Source organism: Blastomyces gilchristii (genome assembly GCF_000003855.2).
Source record: "Blastomyces gilchristii SLH14081 genomic scaffold supercont1.6, whole genome shotgun sequence".
Classification (NCBI taxonomy): Eukaryota; Fungi; Ascomycota; class Eurotiomycetes; order Onygenales; family Ajellomycetaceae; genus Blastomyces; species Blastomyces gilchristii.
The window spans coordinates 2,864,728-2,881,393 of record NW_003101677.1 but is presented as its reverse complement, the minus strand read 5'-3'; the positions used below and the strand labels follow the sequence as shown (position 1 = coordinate 2,881,393).

The following is a 16,666-nucleotide window of genomic DNA, read 5'->3' as shown; positions in this document are numbered from 1 at the left end:
TCTTTCATCTCTGAGAATGCTCGCTGCTCAATGACAGACTTGAATAACTTCTTCAATTGATTCATAGTAATGAGAGAAGAAGAGCCCGGATTACCTTTCTCATTGAGTGTCATTTTAGAAAGAGTATGATGTAGCTCTTTCAGATTCTTCTGAGAAGAATTTTCTGAATCTTCTAGCTCATGAAAGGCTTTTCAAACAGGTGACTTCATTTTCTCTTTGATAAATTTTTCATGAAGCAGCTTCACAGAACTATCAGAGAGAGTATACTGAAAATTTTCATTCTTGAGAGTGGTAGAAGAAGATGCTGAGGTTGAAAAAGCAGGTGTGAGAACACTGAGAGTCTTACTGCTGAACTTCATTGCTTCAGATATTGTAATAGACATGCAATAATATAATAAGTGATAAGATATGTGATTTAAAAGACTTCTTACAACATTCACTTTTAATGAATCAATTCATTCATTATCTTAAGATTTCAAGGAGATTTTGACTTCTTATATACTTATGATGTCATTCATCTCAATCTTAATCATTGCACTCGCACTGTCTTGCCTACATTGCAGTCCATGCTAGGTTAGTTAGCAAAGAAGAAAGGTTAATGTTTTATACTCTCAATTATCAATCAGTGACATGTTAATTCAGATGACTCTCTGTCTTTGCAAAGCTGTATTAAGCAGATTTATCTACTTTCAACTTATCAATCATCACATGAGAAAGAAAATTGAATGCATAAGAGATTCTTTGAAGAATAGCAAGATTCAGTTCTTCTGTTTTGATTTTATACTGCTTTTGTAACACATCTACAGAGCTAGCTAAGAAGAGTTATCTTGAAATCATTCTGAAACTTCAAGCTTGGTAGTTCAGTGTTGATCATCTGAAATAATTGATGAAGAATGTAAAGATGATCTGTGAAGATAAGAGAATTGAATACACTGAGCCTCTTATAAGCCAGAGCTCATGCAGCTTATTACAAGTCATGAATTATAACTATGCAGGCTCAGTGTGTCTTTCAATAACAGTTGATCTATCAGAAACACTGAGATGTAATTGAACATTCAGAATAACTGACTCTATCAGTGAGATTTCTTGTAATGAGGTGTAATTTGAGCTTTTGAAAACACCTGAAATCTCAAACAATCCGAACTTTAATTCAGCATCAGAACAGTGAGTATTTGAAAATACTTTCTTGCAAACAGTTGTGAAAACCTTTAGTCAAGACATGGCATTCACAATCAGAAGATTCATAGTTAGAGATGAATTAAAAGCTGCTGTGATAACAGTGTTCTCTATTTGAGCAGAAACAGTTGATTGTCTCATGAGTCTGAAAGTCAGTGAATAAAGTATGAAATGAATTATAATAGTATTATTCAGTGCAAAATTAAAATGAGTGAATTAAGTTCAGCATCTTGTCTTAAACAATAATATTACTTTGATCATTCTCAACTCTGAAGTAATATTGAAAGATGTCTCTGATAAAGCTATTGTCAATATATTCAGTTCTGAGATACATGATGCAATTGCTGAAAGCTTAATATACAGAAAGAAACTGGCAGAAGAAATGCATGTAACAGAGTATGTGTTAATGATACTTATAAGAAATGAGACTATTATCAACTTGACTCTCAGTTTAGAAGATGATGTTAAAATACAAAACAAACTATATATCTAGAATGTAAACAGAACTCTCAACTGTCTTTCTACACTTCTTTGACTTTTTCATCAGTGATATACAACTTAGTATCAGATTCAACCTGTTTCTGCTTATTAAATATATTAACAAGCTTTCTGAACTATTTCTTCTCTGCACTATCTTTCTCAAGAACAGTAACATTGCATCTCTTTCAGTATACTATCTGCTCTCTGCTGATAATCATTGTAACACTGTTTATCTTGACATTCTCAAAGTCTATCATTGAAGTGAGAGCTTTCTCTACAAAGGCCTAATGAGCTATTAGATGAGAAAAAAACACAAATAAAAGTATTTATCATCAAAGAGTGCCTCTGAAATGCCAATACAGTTTGAATAGAAGAGAGATGAGTTGAGTATGCACTCGGGTGCTATACTGAAGCACAATATTCAAATCCTTGAAGCACTGAAAAAGAGGATAAATACAGCAACTGAAGATGTTTGCTTTTTCTCATTCAATGAAGTTGACCGGCCCGATCAGGCTAGATATTCTCTTAATTTAATGTGATTGAATAGCGATGGTAGAATGCTGCTATATGAAGAGATTGAAGTAGAATGATACTCTTTATTGTTTGATTTTACAGGAACAGTATCCGAGATGACAAGTCATTGATAGTGCTCTCAAACACAACTCAATATATCAACCTTTTCACAGATATGATCACATGGCCCGATTAAAAAAGGATAAAAAATATAATTCAAGGTAAGGCTGTCATGAGGTGAATGACGTAGAAGGTTGAGCAGCCAGCAAATAAATGTGTTTTGTCTGGAACAACATTGAATGATGGGGCGAGCAAACTGCTTTCTTCATCCGGCAATGCCTCCGGCGCATTAGGCACCAATGCATGGAGGAAACCAGTTCACCAACTGGCGCAAGCACGAACTCGAAAGGCTCTGTTGAATTGCTGCCCGCTCGCTCAAAAATTTTTCCACTCTTACCCCGCAGGAAGGGCTTTCGCTGGCAAATGGGAGGGGACAAAAACCCATCACAATAAGCTAACCAATTTCAGCCTAGACTCTGAATTTCTGTCGATCATCCCCATTAAACGACTAATCCTCTTTTGGGTTAGGGCCTTGGCCTTCCACAGAGCCCTTGCAATCGTGTTTCAGTGTGGCACATTTCGTACCTTGACGGCAACGTTGTTGGACCTCTGTTGAATTATTTAAAAGCCTTTCTTGCTCTTCCTTTTTACTTCCTCGAAGCGTCAACTCTCTCTGAGCACCATATGCCTTCTTTGGAAACACTCCATCATCCCTGCAAGCGGCAGCATCTCGAACATCCTTCTGAAACATTGGACCATCAGCCGAAGAGACGGAAATCCTGCCACCCCCAAGCTTATTGGGATAATTTGTCAAATGTTCATTTAACCAGGAGTGCGATAAAAGAATTCGACCGACAAAACAGCTCTTCAGATCTGCAGCGACCGCTTCATAGGCCCATCACTCGGCAGTTTCACATTGGTCAAAAACTTTACCGTCGTTGTCCCGAAGAGCCTGTCCTACTTCCTGGCTTTCTCCGTGATTGTTCATCTAGTCACCCAAAGGAGATAAAGAGATTCTCGAGATTGGGAGGGCCTGATCTGTCTGATTTGAGAAATGTATGTTACTTTGAACTCAAACCCATCCTGGAGGTACTAACCTGGTTCTAGTACCCTATCCCGATGAGCTCAAGGACACCCAGTTCCCACCGTAGGAAACGTCGAGCAGAATCTCCTCTGTCATCAACCTCGAGAGGCACAAAGGCAACCACAAGAACTTCGAGCACCTCAGCTTTTAGTAGGAATTTTCAACAGCATTTAATTGACCACGGAGTTTACCCGCACGGTTACGAGTATCCAGATGGCCAAAGACCAGAAAAACCGAGAAACCTGCAAGAAATCAATGAAAGATTGGCTCAACCCCGAGCTTCTCTTTCACCATCAAGATTCTCTGAGGAGGCATTCGAAAACTTTGCCCGTGCAGATGCACATGCATCTAAGGAGAAGCCGGTTATAAGTTTGGTGATTCCGATTATTGATGGCGATATCGGCGATCGTAAATGTGTCGGAGGGGATTACCCATTTGGAAACCTTTCGCCCTTAACTAATGGTACACTAGCTTCAGGCAAACCTGACCACTTCTATGGCGCGCGACCTGAACAGCTCAATCGTCAAATCCGCGAAGATCTTAGTCGCCATATTGTCCCATCAACGCAGGATGATCTCCCAATGGTGCCGAACTTCTTTTTGGAGGCAAAGGGCCCCGATGGATCTCTCTCTGTAGCTACGCGGCAGGCATGCTATGATGGTGCATTGGGAGCTCGGGGTATGCATTCTCTACAATTCTACCAGCAAGATGGACCGACCTACGATCGCAATGCTTACACTCTTACCTCGATTTATCATGGCGGTACACTAAAGCTATACACCACCCACATTGGAAAGCCTAAAATTCCAGATAGTCATCCCGAATATTTTATGACCCAGCTTCGATCATATTCCCTGACTGATACCTCTGAGATGTTTCGGCAAGGAGCTTGTGCATATCGAAACGCCCGAGATTGGGCAAAGGAAAAGAGGGATGAATTTATTGGGATGGCAAACAAAAGACTCTCTGAGGCTTGCTCTCAACATTCTTCTACCTCCCAGAACCAGGCGGCTTCTGATTTGACACCCATTTTGGATGATTCCGATGGCTCAACGGAGCCTGATGAGCATCAAGATGTCCAATGGAGCTTCGCGGCTCCAATTGAATATGGAGAAGAAGGGCCTCGCGGAAAGAAGCCGAGGATCCGTGCCACTGAGTCCCTTGGCACTGCTGGCGATGCGGCCAGCCACACAACTAGCGACAAGTCTCCCAAGCTTCCAAACTGAAGGCAAATGCACATGAGCCGATGCTTTGCATTTAGCGTACGCACTTACTGCGAATTGTTCTACCCCCTGCTTGTGTAATCAGTCTCCGTTAGAAATTTGAATGGTTTTTTGATCTCTTCGGCCCCATCATTTGGGCTCCATTTGTAGAGGCACTGATTTTATTCTCCAAACAATGCAATGAGCATTGCGATCGAATTTAAGGCTGATGCCCCCCACTTTGGAGATGCAGGTAAGGCCGCTGCCTCGACGTTGAGATCGTCGGGCGTACATTGTGCCAAGGTTTACCGCCAAGACTTGATGACCAATCATCCTGTCGTCGACCGCGAATCTTCACTCAATGTAAGCTTCAAAATCCGCGAGCAGTAGTCAAACCCAAGCACGACGGGCATTCATCTAACTTGGCGTTCGGAGTGTTGAGTCGTCATTGAATGACGAGAGCGGAGGGAAATCCCACCCATAGCCAATCGTTTGGTTCACATAGGTCAGTTCCGGCCTTCCCGTTCGCAAGGCAGCAGCAACGATCTGAAGTAGCCCACTTCGTTGACGGAGCGGCCCGGAAGTCAGCCACAGATCGCGGGAATGTTTGGGCTCTGGGAGAACTCTCCCCTCATTGGCGGATCGAAGCGGATCTCAACCAACGTCATTGGCGGGGAAACAAGGGCACAGCCTCGAGCTAACGAATTGCATGGCTGTTCAAATTACCATCTATTTCCTTCCACAGTTCACCGTTCGTGCAGCATATTTGTCATTGCGAAACCCCGTGCTGCAGGCCACGTCAGCAGGACCCAAGAAGCTCTCAGGCCAAGAATAGGTGGTTGCGGCTCAAATCTTTTTCAGCTGGAGTGGATCTTTGCTCTCCATCACTCCGGAGAGATGGGACTATTAGCCGCTGCAATTTTGGACTTATCATGCCTGATGACAGGGTTCCCCGCTGACGCGATATTTGGCCTGCCCCGACTCTACCAATGTTGACCGTTTCTCAGATAAATACAGACCTTCCTTCCCTTCCGCTTTCTTCCATTCTCTCCTGGCCCAGGCTAGTTGCCCAGCGCAAAATTTTCATCGAAGCATACTGATCACTCCGCTTGTTGTGGGCTTCATATCTCCACGTCACGAGAAGGTATTGCATATTCCGCTCAATGTCAAGCATCACTTCTGCCCTATCTTCATCGACGTAAAGAGTAACGCACAGGTGCTTGAGTCACCTACCGTCCTGCAAGCAGTAATCGCTAACATCAATGATAAAACAGTGAGACCTGCCAATATCATGGCTGTCGCAGTAGAGAGTGCTGTCTTGGATGCCCTCTCTTTCAATACAATCAAGACCTTCGAAGAACAGGAAAAGGAGGTGGACAAGGCGACCTTGACAGCTATCGCGGATATCTTTGTCAGGCACAGCATGCATATGAAGCTAGGAGTCGGGCTTCTCCATCGCCACGACACACTCCAAGACAGAACTGTGATGTTTCACGAGGTCCGGTCCCCCGAGTCTGATATCTGCATCCCAAAGACTATTTCGAGCGTCGACATGGACAAGATTGCGCCGAACTCGTGGTTCCTCAACCGAAATGGAATGTTCCAGGCATTCGAGTACGATGCCAGCGGCGAGGCAACTCAGATCGACACAGCTTTCGCTTCGGACCTTGCCGAGTTTCTCAAAGCTCACAGCCTCGAGAAACGGTTCTCGATCATCCCGAACTGTGCAGACAGAGAAGACTTCGTTGAGTTCACACATCCTAGTGGACGCGGCACCATCAGTGTCCCTCTTCGCCTTACCCCCGAAGAAGAGATTAAGGCGAGTGAACCTGTCATCACTGGATGGAGCTTCCATGTCAATGAACACGGGATTGTTGAGTGCAAGGGGAATAACGTCTGTGCCCCTATGAACTCTGGCAATCACAAGGTGTTTCGGGATTCGAAGCCCTACACTGAGCATGAAGTCAAGGTTATGCCCCGGTTAGATGCTGCCGGAGAAGAGTCTTAGTTTTAAGAATCTCCCCCCTTCCTGCATCAAGATCCATCTTTTGCCAGGGCGCCCCCTCGAGTGTTCGTTTCGCTATCTCTGTTAGAACTAGAAATTGAGCACAGGCGCAATCATACATTGCTAGTTTTCTATTTCCTCGGATGCCGGCATGGCTCTCAATATCCTTTCGAATATACATATTCTTAGACTCCCACGCATCAAGGTCCCGTCCAGATACTGAGCTAATACGAGAACATGAGCCCGTTCATGAAAGATAACCCCCGAAGATATCCATCTAGATAGTGCTCCGCTCGTTCGTCTTTGAACTTGAGAAGCCGTTCCACACCATACAGCAACATCCCGATCGCTTTCTGCGACTCCAGTTGCTCTCTTGTTACTCCCCCAAGCCCCTGTGTAGCAAGACTAGCCAGAGCCCGATTGTAAAACGCTGCCTCGAGTTCCTGACGATCCTCCGTGTCCTGCCAACCACTTGGGGTCATGAACCCGAAAAGGCTATCCATGAAATAGAAATTCGACCCAACTGGGAGATATAGAGCACCATCCCAGTCCAGTACAGCTTGAACCCGACCGGTAGAATCGTCGATAAGGTAATTGAATGGGGCGAGATCCTGGTGGGTAAGGGTGACAGGGAGGGCAGCAAGATCGCGTAGCTGTGGTAAGAGCTTGCTGATACAAGCAGAAATTCTGTTTCTGAGGGGTTTGTGTCGGAAAGTGTAGTTATTGACCGTATGGTGAATTTCTTCAAGAGTAGAGGTGAGGTCGGATATAGTAGTGTCGGATATAGTAGTGTTCGCTCTGGCTCCCCGAGTGACGAGGTCTGCAAGGTCCATGACAGTTACCATCTTCTTTTGGAGCGGCAGTTTAAAGTCCTGAGAAGACATCAAGACACTGATGTACGGTGTCCCTTCTGCAAAAGGTGATGTATACACAAAGAGGCCTTCGTACATGCCCTGGTATGTTACCAAGGGCACAAGAGATCCATGAATGCGGCTAGCTTCGGTGACTCCGAAGAGGTCTTGCTTGTCGCTTCGGAACTGGACGGCAATGCGATGATCAGCATGCGTGGAATGAGTATGTAGTATAGCGGTGTAGCTCATGCTTCCCTGGAAAGGGCTAGGTTGAACGTCTACCTTGCCGGTAGTGTTGGGAAGAAGGATCGGGGCAATATGATGCAAGACAAACTGGTGGCACGATATCTGGGAGAGGTTTGGTAGTGGCTCGAAGAATTGAGCCACGACGAGTCTCTGATAATCGTCCATTGTAGGAGCCTATCCTCTCTAAGCAATGAATTCACCCATTCTGACATGAAAGCGAGGAGTCTGAGTTTGCTGTAGATGCTGCTGTATTGTTGTCATTCGAAGGGAGGCATGACATATTGCTGGCAGGCAGTCAGAATAATTTGTGGATTATTATTTATCCGACGGTCACGAGATCTCCGGATAGCGAGGTTGTTACGTAATACAGCTCACCCCTCTCACGTGGTTCCCAACCCCTCTCTATGTAGTTAGACTAGCTAGCCCTCTCCTAATCGAATAACAAGCCACTCTAACAGATGTGTCTCAACGAGCTGTCATACCTGGGGTCTGGCTGAGCTTTTGAAATTTCTTCAGAAATACCTTTGCCTCCTTCCAAGTGTGAAGTCTGGAACCGCCTCTCATTAGATATTGATTCAACCGGTCATCATGCTCCCCCCATGCTTGGTATACCCGAAAACTCTCCCTTCTCAGAGCCAAAACAAAAGAATGTGCAAAGAATATATAGTTCATGAAATGCGCATCACAGAAGAATCACTAGCAAATCTTGAGAGGTTAAAAAAGAAATCATTCATTCATACTTCAATAGTATTTCTGAGAAAGTTATATACATCAGCAAGAGAAGAAAAAGAAATAAATGACACAGTAGAACAGTTTGAACATATGGTTAAAAAAGATACCATGAACTTCAGCAAGTGCCCTATTTAGGCTTGAGTGGCCTGCCGCGCTGCTTGACCTACTTTGCCTGGTCTTTCTCTATCACTATTTTACCTTCTACAGAGAAGGGTGAAATGAACCTCTGTTACTCTTCTCTGTCTGAAATACAGAATAATACTTTGGAAAACATCATGTTAAACTCTATTCATCTACATAGTCAAAGATCTCTTCACTCATTATCATGGTAGCGGACATTGTATACTCACTCTCATTTGTAAAAGCATGACTCTCAATTGTTTTCTATTTAGTAACTCTTGATATAACTGATGTTATTCTGACAGTATAATTCACATGTCTCTGCATCAGAGGAAACACATTCTGAGCAAAATCTATATTCACACAAAAGAGTTCATTACTTCTCAGAGATTTTATAACAGATCAGGCATTTACATTGATATCTCAGCTCACAGTTTTCAGTCTGAAGCTCACTGATCTGTTTCTTCAGCTTTTTGATCTTTGCATTCTTTATATTAACAACTTCACAGATTTCCTGATTTACTGTTTTCTATCTTAATATCAGTAAAGAAAGCATCTTGCTGAGAGAAGAACTCTATCAGAACTGAGAATAAGTTGAGCACTTTACATTTCTTTAATAATGATGATATTTCAGATGCAGAAGTAGCATTAATAAGTACTGTATTATTAAAAAGAGTCTTATACTCTGAGAGACTATAGTCTATTAGACATCTCTTTCTCTGTAGCTCTTATAATGAGAGTGAAGATGTATCTGTCTCTATATCTGTATTGTTAATGACAATGATGCTGCGGGGTTCAGATTCAGCAGAGATCATGACTGATAGTCTGTGAGAGAAAGATCAGAGACTGTGAGCAGATGAAGAAGAATGATAACAGATTATATTGAAGAAAGAAATATACTCATTGACACTAATATTGATATTAAGTCAGATGTCTTAGCTCACATAAACAGGAACTCTCAGTGAGTTTCTTACAGCAGTGAACAAAAGATTGAAAAGAAATAAAAAGAAAGATGAATTCAGACAGAGACAGAGATTATATATATACTTAATAGCTGAAGAAGATCATGAGATCATGTATCAGAATGACAGAGAGCTGTTGACATGAAATACTGCTCTAACTGCTAATCAGACTGAGAGAGCTCATGTTAAGTTGAGAAGTGCAAAGATAGGCTGACCTAGAGAAGAAGAAAGTCTTGTATATATATACATCAGAAGATGAGAGTGAGAGAATATAAGAAGTGACTATCATTCAGATTGTGATTGTACACAGCAGAGAAGAAGACATGATACTGTCTAACTCTTAATTAGAATGAGAAAGACTGTATGCAAATCAGAGAATAATAATATCAAGTGATCAGATGTCAACTCTCTCTGTATATCATTCTACTAGTTCATATCAGTAGCAGTATTTAAACTAGCTGCTGAGATTATGAATTTCACATTTAGTCTTATTTAATCTGATCTTATACATTTCTTAACATGAATTTCACTGAGACTAGTCATTAAAAAAACATGTAAAGTGACTATATATCAGATCTTAAAATGAAATCATGACTTGAAAAAAATAAGAAAGTAGTCTCATTTGATTTCATTTAGTCTCATTCTTAGCATAAAGTTACTATTTTTAGACATTTTAAGGTTTTTTTAGACTATTTTTAATTTTTTAAAAAGTAACACTTTTTGATAATGCTTAAATAAGATTTAAAGTCATTTAAAGCAATAAAAATAATTTAAATTGAGAAGTGAAAATCATGATCTCATTTGAAAAATGTAATAAGAGTAGACAGTAAGTCTCACTAAGACAGTATGAAACTACTATCTAATATTAAAACCATGTAATGAGATCAGTTGAATTAGTAATGAGACTATTAAAAAATCTAGTCCTGGTCTCAGAGACGGTCACACGGTCAGTCTAGCAGTATTTAACAATTTTAGAAGAATAGTAGGTTTCTGCAGAAAGTTATCAGAGAGTTGTCTGTTAAAGTCATAATGTTTAAAGCAATGATACATCTTCTGTAACTTTAAATATATTAGTCAACTAAGTTGCTCAGTATCTGAAGCTTTATACATCACTGCTGCAGAGCAGTTACTATTCAGTAAGAGAACTACTACTTAATCTCTCATCAGTATCAGCTTCAGATCTGTAAGAATCTCAGTTACTTATTATTCTTTTAGATTCATCTGACTTTCTTCTTCTTTCTGACAAGCTCAGCACACATTTCAGTCAAAGATTGTGAGTTGTTAACAGTCATTCACTAATTCATGACTGCTGAGAGAGTTACTGCAGAGCTCTTTAGAATCTCAAGAAGCTTCACTGCTCTGATAGAAACAACTGCAGAGACATCTTCTGAGAATAGCTGCTGTTGATTAAAAGTCTATTCAGTGACTGATCAATCTGTCACTGTCAACATCAGTGTATGAGACAGAAATCACAGCTGAAGAGTGTGTGTAACTGTGTTACTTAACTGTATGCAAAGGTTACATTACTCTGATCACTGATTTTCAGAATAACTCAGATTGTAATCATTATTCAAGATATCAGTAATCTTATCATAGTTACTTTTGACCTGAGATCAGCACTTCAATGAGCTGGCAGACTTGTGTGAGAAGGCATTCAGAACACTTACACTTATCAGCTGTTTGCTGATATGACTGATCTTGATCTGTGAGAATCTTCTCAGCATCTGATAGAATTAACACTTTAAACTTTCATGCACTGAGATTGTCTGTTACATTCACTGATGTGAACATGTTCTCTGAATGTGCCGGTCACCTGTGTCACAGACAGATGTACTTGTATTCTCTTGACTCTGAGCTGAGACAGTCTGAATAACAATAGCCTTTATGATCTCAACAGAAGATTCAAGTCTGAGACTGAATATGCAGCAGAATTTCTCTCTGCCTGCAGTCACAGATGCAGAGAGGTTCATATCTTTGTTAAAAGAATAAACAGATGACTCAGATTGATCACAGGTTTCAGTTTCAACACTGACTGCAGTGTTATCATCATCAGCTTCTGAATCAGATGATGAGCTCATGATAATTTCTAAGCAATGATAAGTACTGATGTTAAAGATTAGATTTTGAGAGAAGGCAGAAATGAGGAAAATAAAGAAATTCAGAGATAATAAACTCTGATCTTCACAGTCTGCCTTATCAGACAGCTGCTGCAAGCAGTGACTGAAGAAATCATGATTGACAGAGATTAGAATAATATCAGTTATTAAATTCATAATACACTCATCTTTGTTCTCAGAAGAGCTGAGAATTCTGTTCTTAATAAATTTCACATCAAAGTCATTCAGTGAGTAATTCAGATTATCACCTTGACTCAATTCACTGTCTGTGAAGAACAAACTTGTTGAGATTCTCAAAGACAGAGAAGCTGACAGTGAATGTGACATCAGCAGTTCAGAGAGCATAGAAGATGCTTTCAAAACAGATGAAAAGTATGCAGAGAAAGAAAGAAAGAGAGAGTCAGAATGAGAAGACAGGTACAGAGAGAGAAAAACAGAGTACAGAAAATGAGATTTGAGAGACAGTGAGATAAGAGTATGAGTTAGAGAAAGAGCAAACTTGTTGAGAAATCTAAGAGCTGTTTTGAGTTCAGAATTCAAGAGAGTATAGTTAACAAACTGCATAGTAGCAGAGTGTGATTGAATTACTTAACTAGATTGTGAGTTGTAGATTGTTATTGACAGTATGAGTGCTGACTTCTTTATCAAGTTTCTCAATTAAACTGAAGAATTATGAATGATGATGAGTGAAGATAATCAAGATTTTCACAGAGCACTCTCTTTCTTCACATCAATTCAGTTATACAATTATGTAGTGTAACATCACAGAGTATCAGCTGTAATCATCATTCTGTCACTACTAGTCAGACAGATAAGCTTCTCTGTCAGATTTGCAGAGCAATAAATAGTATTAAATGTAATGCAATTATGTAATATTCTGACATGTTGATAAGCATCATTTTCATACTAGTGAACTCTGCTCATTTCAGTGCAGAACAAAGTCTCTGAATTAGCAGTTAATAGAAGATTGATTTCAGAGTTGATAACAGTCTCTAGAGTCTGTTCACCTGCTGATACAGCTGATATATGCAGTATTTATATGATTAGAAATACTTCTGAAAAGGTTATAAAAGAAGTTTTTATCTCACACTGAATAACATTTCAGTGCAGAATTAGCATGAGAAAGAGGCTGATACTCATCATTCTGCTGCAGCTAGACTGACTGTGTGACTGTGTCTGCGATCAGACCCAGACTTTGTGATAGTTCATTATCAATTCAATCAATCTTATTACATGGTTTTAACATTAGATAGTATTATTATATATTATATATCTCCATTATACTCATATGCAAGCGGAGCTTATGATGAGTCCTTGCGTGATGTTAAATACAGGTCAAGTGTTGGTTATACAGGAGGAAATACAGGTGTTGAGACCACGCCAAGATAACAAGAACATAGGAAAATACAAAGAAGTGACAATTAGATACATGCGATAATAACTTCCCAGCCCAGGAACATAGAGCGATTCATTGAAGCGATTTGTACACCTCTGTATTTATTAGAAACCTGAGGTGCTTGAGTTCCGGATTTAATGTATCCCCTGCGGGTTTCGAACCCACGCGCCTTGGTTTCCCACGCCAAGGCGCTACCGGGTGGCCGCATTAACCATTCAGCCACCGGGGAAACATTAGATAGTAGTTTCATACTGTTTCAGTGAGACTTACTGTCTACTCTTATCACATTTTTCAAATGAGATCATGATTTTCACTTCTCAATTTAAATTATTTTTATTGCTTTAAATGACTTTAAATCTCATTTGAGTGTTATCAAAAAGCATTACTTTTTAAAAAATTAAAAATAGTCTAAAAAAAACCTTAAAATGTCTAAAAATAGTAACTTTATATCAAGAATGAGACTAAATGAAATCAAATGAGATCACTTTCTCATTTTTTTCAAGTCACAATTTCATTTTAAAATCTCATATATAGTCACTTTGCATGTTTTTTTAATAACTAGTCTCAGCAGAATTCATATCAAGAAATGTATAAGATCAGATTAAATAAGATCAAATGTGAAATTCATGATTCTGACGGCCAGTCTAGCTGCAGCAACTCAGACAGTATTAAATAAATAAGTGAATAAAGTGCTTGCAGAATTTGCAAGAGCTCAAGAGTGATATTAAATAAGATATGATTAAGACAATCTTCTCATCTACGGACCTCAGCTCAGCTGATATGATGCTCAGACATGTAGTTATAACATCTTCAGAGTGTGTTTATCTATCAGAATGTCTGATGCATACTATATTTACTTAACTGAAAATAACTCTGATATGTAGTAAGAGAAGAGATTATACTCTGTAATTAAAGTATTATATAGCAGTGCAGATCTGAGATGAAGAACTGAGACATTTTTATCATTGATCACTGAGTTGAGATATTCAAAGAGCTCAATCTTAAATCTTATATTATGCATGTATATAATAGACTCTGACAAAGATTAACATTTCAAGACTACTAAGCTTTATAATGAGATTATAACAAGAATGTGAGTAACAGTAATTCAGAAAAAGTGAAGTATTAGTCAGAGAAGAAAACTAAGTCTGACTGAATAAAATAAGCAGAAGAAAGCAGAAGTCAGATAAGACTGATTAAAGCAGCATAATAATCAGAGATTTTCAGCTCAGGAAAATTGAATAAAGATGTAGATAATAATATGAGATCATTATTTCACAGTTATACAAAGACAGAGAGTCAGATGAGAAGATAAAGAGTGATACAGATTACAGAAAAGCATATAGAGAGCAGAAAAGTGAGAGTGTGAGAAGAGAAAGAATATAAATATGCATGTGTTAATAAAGAGAGTCAATGAGCTCTTATATAGAACAGGTCAGTAAGGTGATAACATTTAAGCTGGCAGATCAGAGTGCATACAGCGTCTTTCTCAAACGGGCCGCGCTAGCAGAGGCGCTTGACCAGACTGAATGACGCTAGACCCGATCGGAGTGACGCGATTCTACATGCGGCCAGGCCGCCGGATCTGGCCGCGCCGACGCAAATTGAAAATCTTCTATAAGATTAATAAATTTCATCACAGATATTAAGATAATTATATAATATTAAGTTAAAACTCTACACTGAGATAATAAAGAAGAGTTTAAAAGTTAAGAACTTAAAATCTACTATCAGAGTAAAGAAATAATGTATGAAACAACTACATCTGATACACTACAATTGAATAGCTTAGTGAAACATATAAATTAAATAGTTATAGAGAAGACAAGAAGCTTGCTATTTAATAGTAAGCTGATAAAAGAGCTCTAAGATAAGATAATACAAGTTATAATTATAATAATTAACACATTCTCAATATTAATGAAGATATTTAAATGTAAGAAAGAAATATTACTTATATCTTTTAAAGCTTAAACTAAGATGCAATCTTCTATTCATTGAATACAGAGATAGAGATGCAAGATCTATAAGAAGAATTTAAAAGTGTTAAATAAGCTTATAGATAGAACTGATGATAAGAAATAACAGCTAATTAAATATTAAGAATTATATTAATATTATATATGAGATTCTGTTATATATTATCTTAAGATTGTATGAGATGTTATATTTAATAAAGCTCTTAACATAAGTGTAAATACACCTGTAAATACAGTGAGAGAATTCAATGAATTGTCTAATAAATTGAACATTCTGAATATTAGAGAGAAATAATAATACTATCTTCTGAGAAAACTTATAAAGAATAAACTAGATATTATAAAGATAATTATTAATAAGAACTTAGAGAGTATAATTAATTCAATCTATCTTCTAGATAATAAAACACAGCTTATTATAAATAAAGAGTTTAAAAACTTTATTAATAAGAATGATTCTATTCTAAGTATTCTGACAGACTGATTAACTACATTAATAAAAGTCAAGAGAAGCTCAGACTAAGACTATTAATATAAAACAATAAAAAAGAAGATTAAGATATTTAAATAAAAGAAGATATATATTATTATTAAAAAGATCTCAGAAATGAATATTCTTATAGATAAATAAGTATATAATTAAAAATTCAATAATAAAAGAGAAATTATCTGTTTTAAAGCTTACTAAGTGATTAGAGAGTTCTTATAATAACAGAGTATTCACTATATAAGATTATATACTATAGTAGTATCAGAGTCTATATCACACAGTCTATTCATTATATTAACTGTTAAAGAATAAAAGATTAAATTAATTAACTATATATCTATGTTTTTAAATAATATATTATCTCAGAATGAGATAATCTATATATAACTACTCACAGATATTAAGTACAGTAGAGAGAGCTTGATAGAATTACTCTGTCAGAGTCTATATAAAATAAAGTAAGCTGTGAGTAGACTGACTGTATAACCGTGTCTGAGACCAGAACCAGATTTTTTAATAGTCTTATTATCAATTTAACCGATTTCATTACACAGTTTTAACATTAGATAGTAGTTTTATACTGTCTCAGTGAGACTTACTATCTACTCTTATTACATTTTTCAAATGAGATCATGATTTTCACTTCTCAATTTAAATTATTTTTATTGCTTTAAATGACTTTAAATCTCATTTAAGCATTATCAAAAAGTGTTACTTTTTAAAAAATTAGAAATAGTCTAAAAAAAACCTTAAAATGTCTAAAAATAGTAACTTTATGCTAAGAATGAGACTAAATGAGATTAAATGAGATCATATTCTCATTTTTTTCAAGTCATGGTTTCATTTTAAGATCTCATATATGATCACTTTGCATGTTTTTTTAATGACTAGTCTCAGCGGGATTCATGCTAAGAAATGTATGAGATCAGATCAAATGAGACTGAACGTGAAATTCATAGTTCTGGCGGCCAGTCTAAGTATGAAACTACTATCTAATATTAAAACTGTGTAATGAGATCAGTTGAATTGATAATAAGACTATCAAAAAATCTGGTCCTGGTCTCAGACACAGTCACACGGTCAGTCTACTAAGAATGAGACTAAATGAGACTGAATAAGATCACTTTCTCATTTTTTTCAAGTCATGGTTTCATTTTAAAATCTTATATATAATCACTTTGCATGTTTTTTTAATGACTAGTTCCAGCGGGATTCATATCAAGAAATGTATGAAATCAGATCAAATGAGATCA

At 38.0% G+C, this 16,666-nt stretch overlaps 3 protein-coding genes and 1 pseudogene across 4 annotated transcripts; 2 read left to right on the top strand and 2 right to left on the bottom strand.

Annotated features, from left to right (window-relative positions):
* Positions 1 to 2,913: 2,913 nt before the first annotated feature.
* BDBG_04030 (uncharacterized protein) lies at positions 2,914 to 4,539 on the top strand (the record flags this gene model as incomplete). Its single annotated transcript, XM_002625925.2, has 2 exons — positions 2,914 to 3,285; positions 3,337 to 4,539. The coding sequence occupies 2 exons, from the start codon at positions 2,914 to 2,916 to the stop codon at positions 4,537 to 4,539; spliced, it is 1,575 nt and encodes a 524-aa protein (XP_002625971.1).
* Positions 3,167 to 7,902, bottom strand: BDBG_04028 (uncharacterized protein). Its single transcript, XM_031721507.1, has one exon. The coding sequence runs from the start codon at positions 7,780 to 7,782 to the stop codon at positions 6,745 to 6,747; it is 1,038 nt and encodes a 345-aa protein (XP_031578086.1). The 5' UTR covers positions 7,783 to 7,902; the 3' UTR covers positions 3,167 to 6,744.
* Positions 5,807 to 6,523, top strand: BDBG_04029 (uncharacterized protein; the record flags this gene model as incomplete). The annotated part of the gene is made up of 1 exon (XM_031721508.1): positions 5,807 to 6,523. One exon carries the CDS (start codon positions 5,807 to 5,809, stop codon positions 6,521 to 6,523), a length of 717 nt encoding a protein of 238 aa, XP_031578087.1.
* A 5,183-nt stretch (positions 7,903 to 13,085) lies between the features above and the next one.
* Positions 13,086 to 13,173, bottom strand: BDBG_16945 (annotated as a pseudogene). Its single transcript has one exon. The product of its transcript is annotated as a tRNA-OTHER (tRNA).
* Positions 13,174 to 16,666: the final 3,493 nt, after the last annotated feature.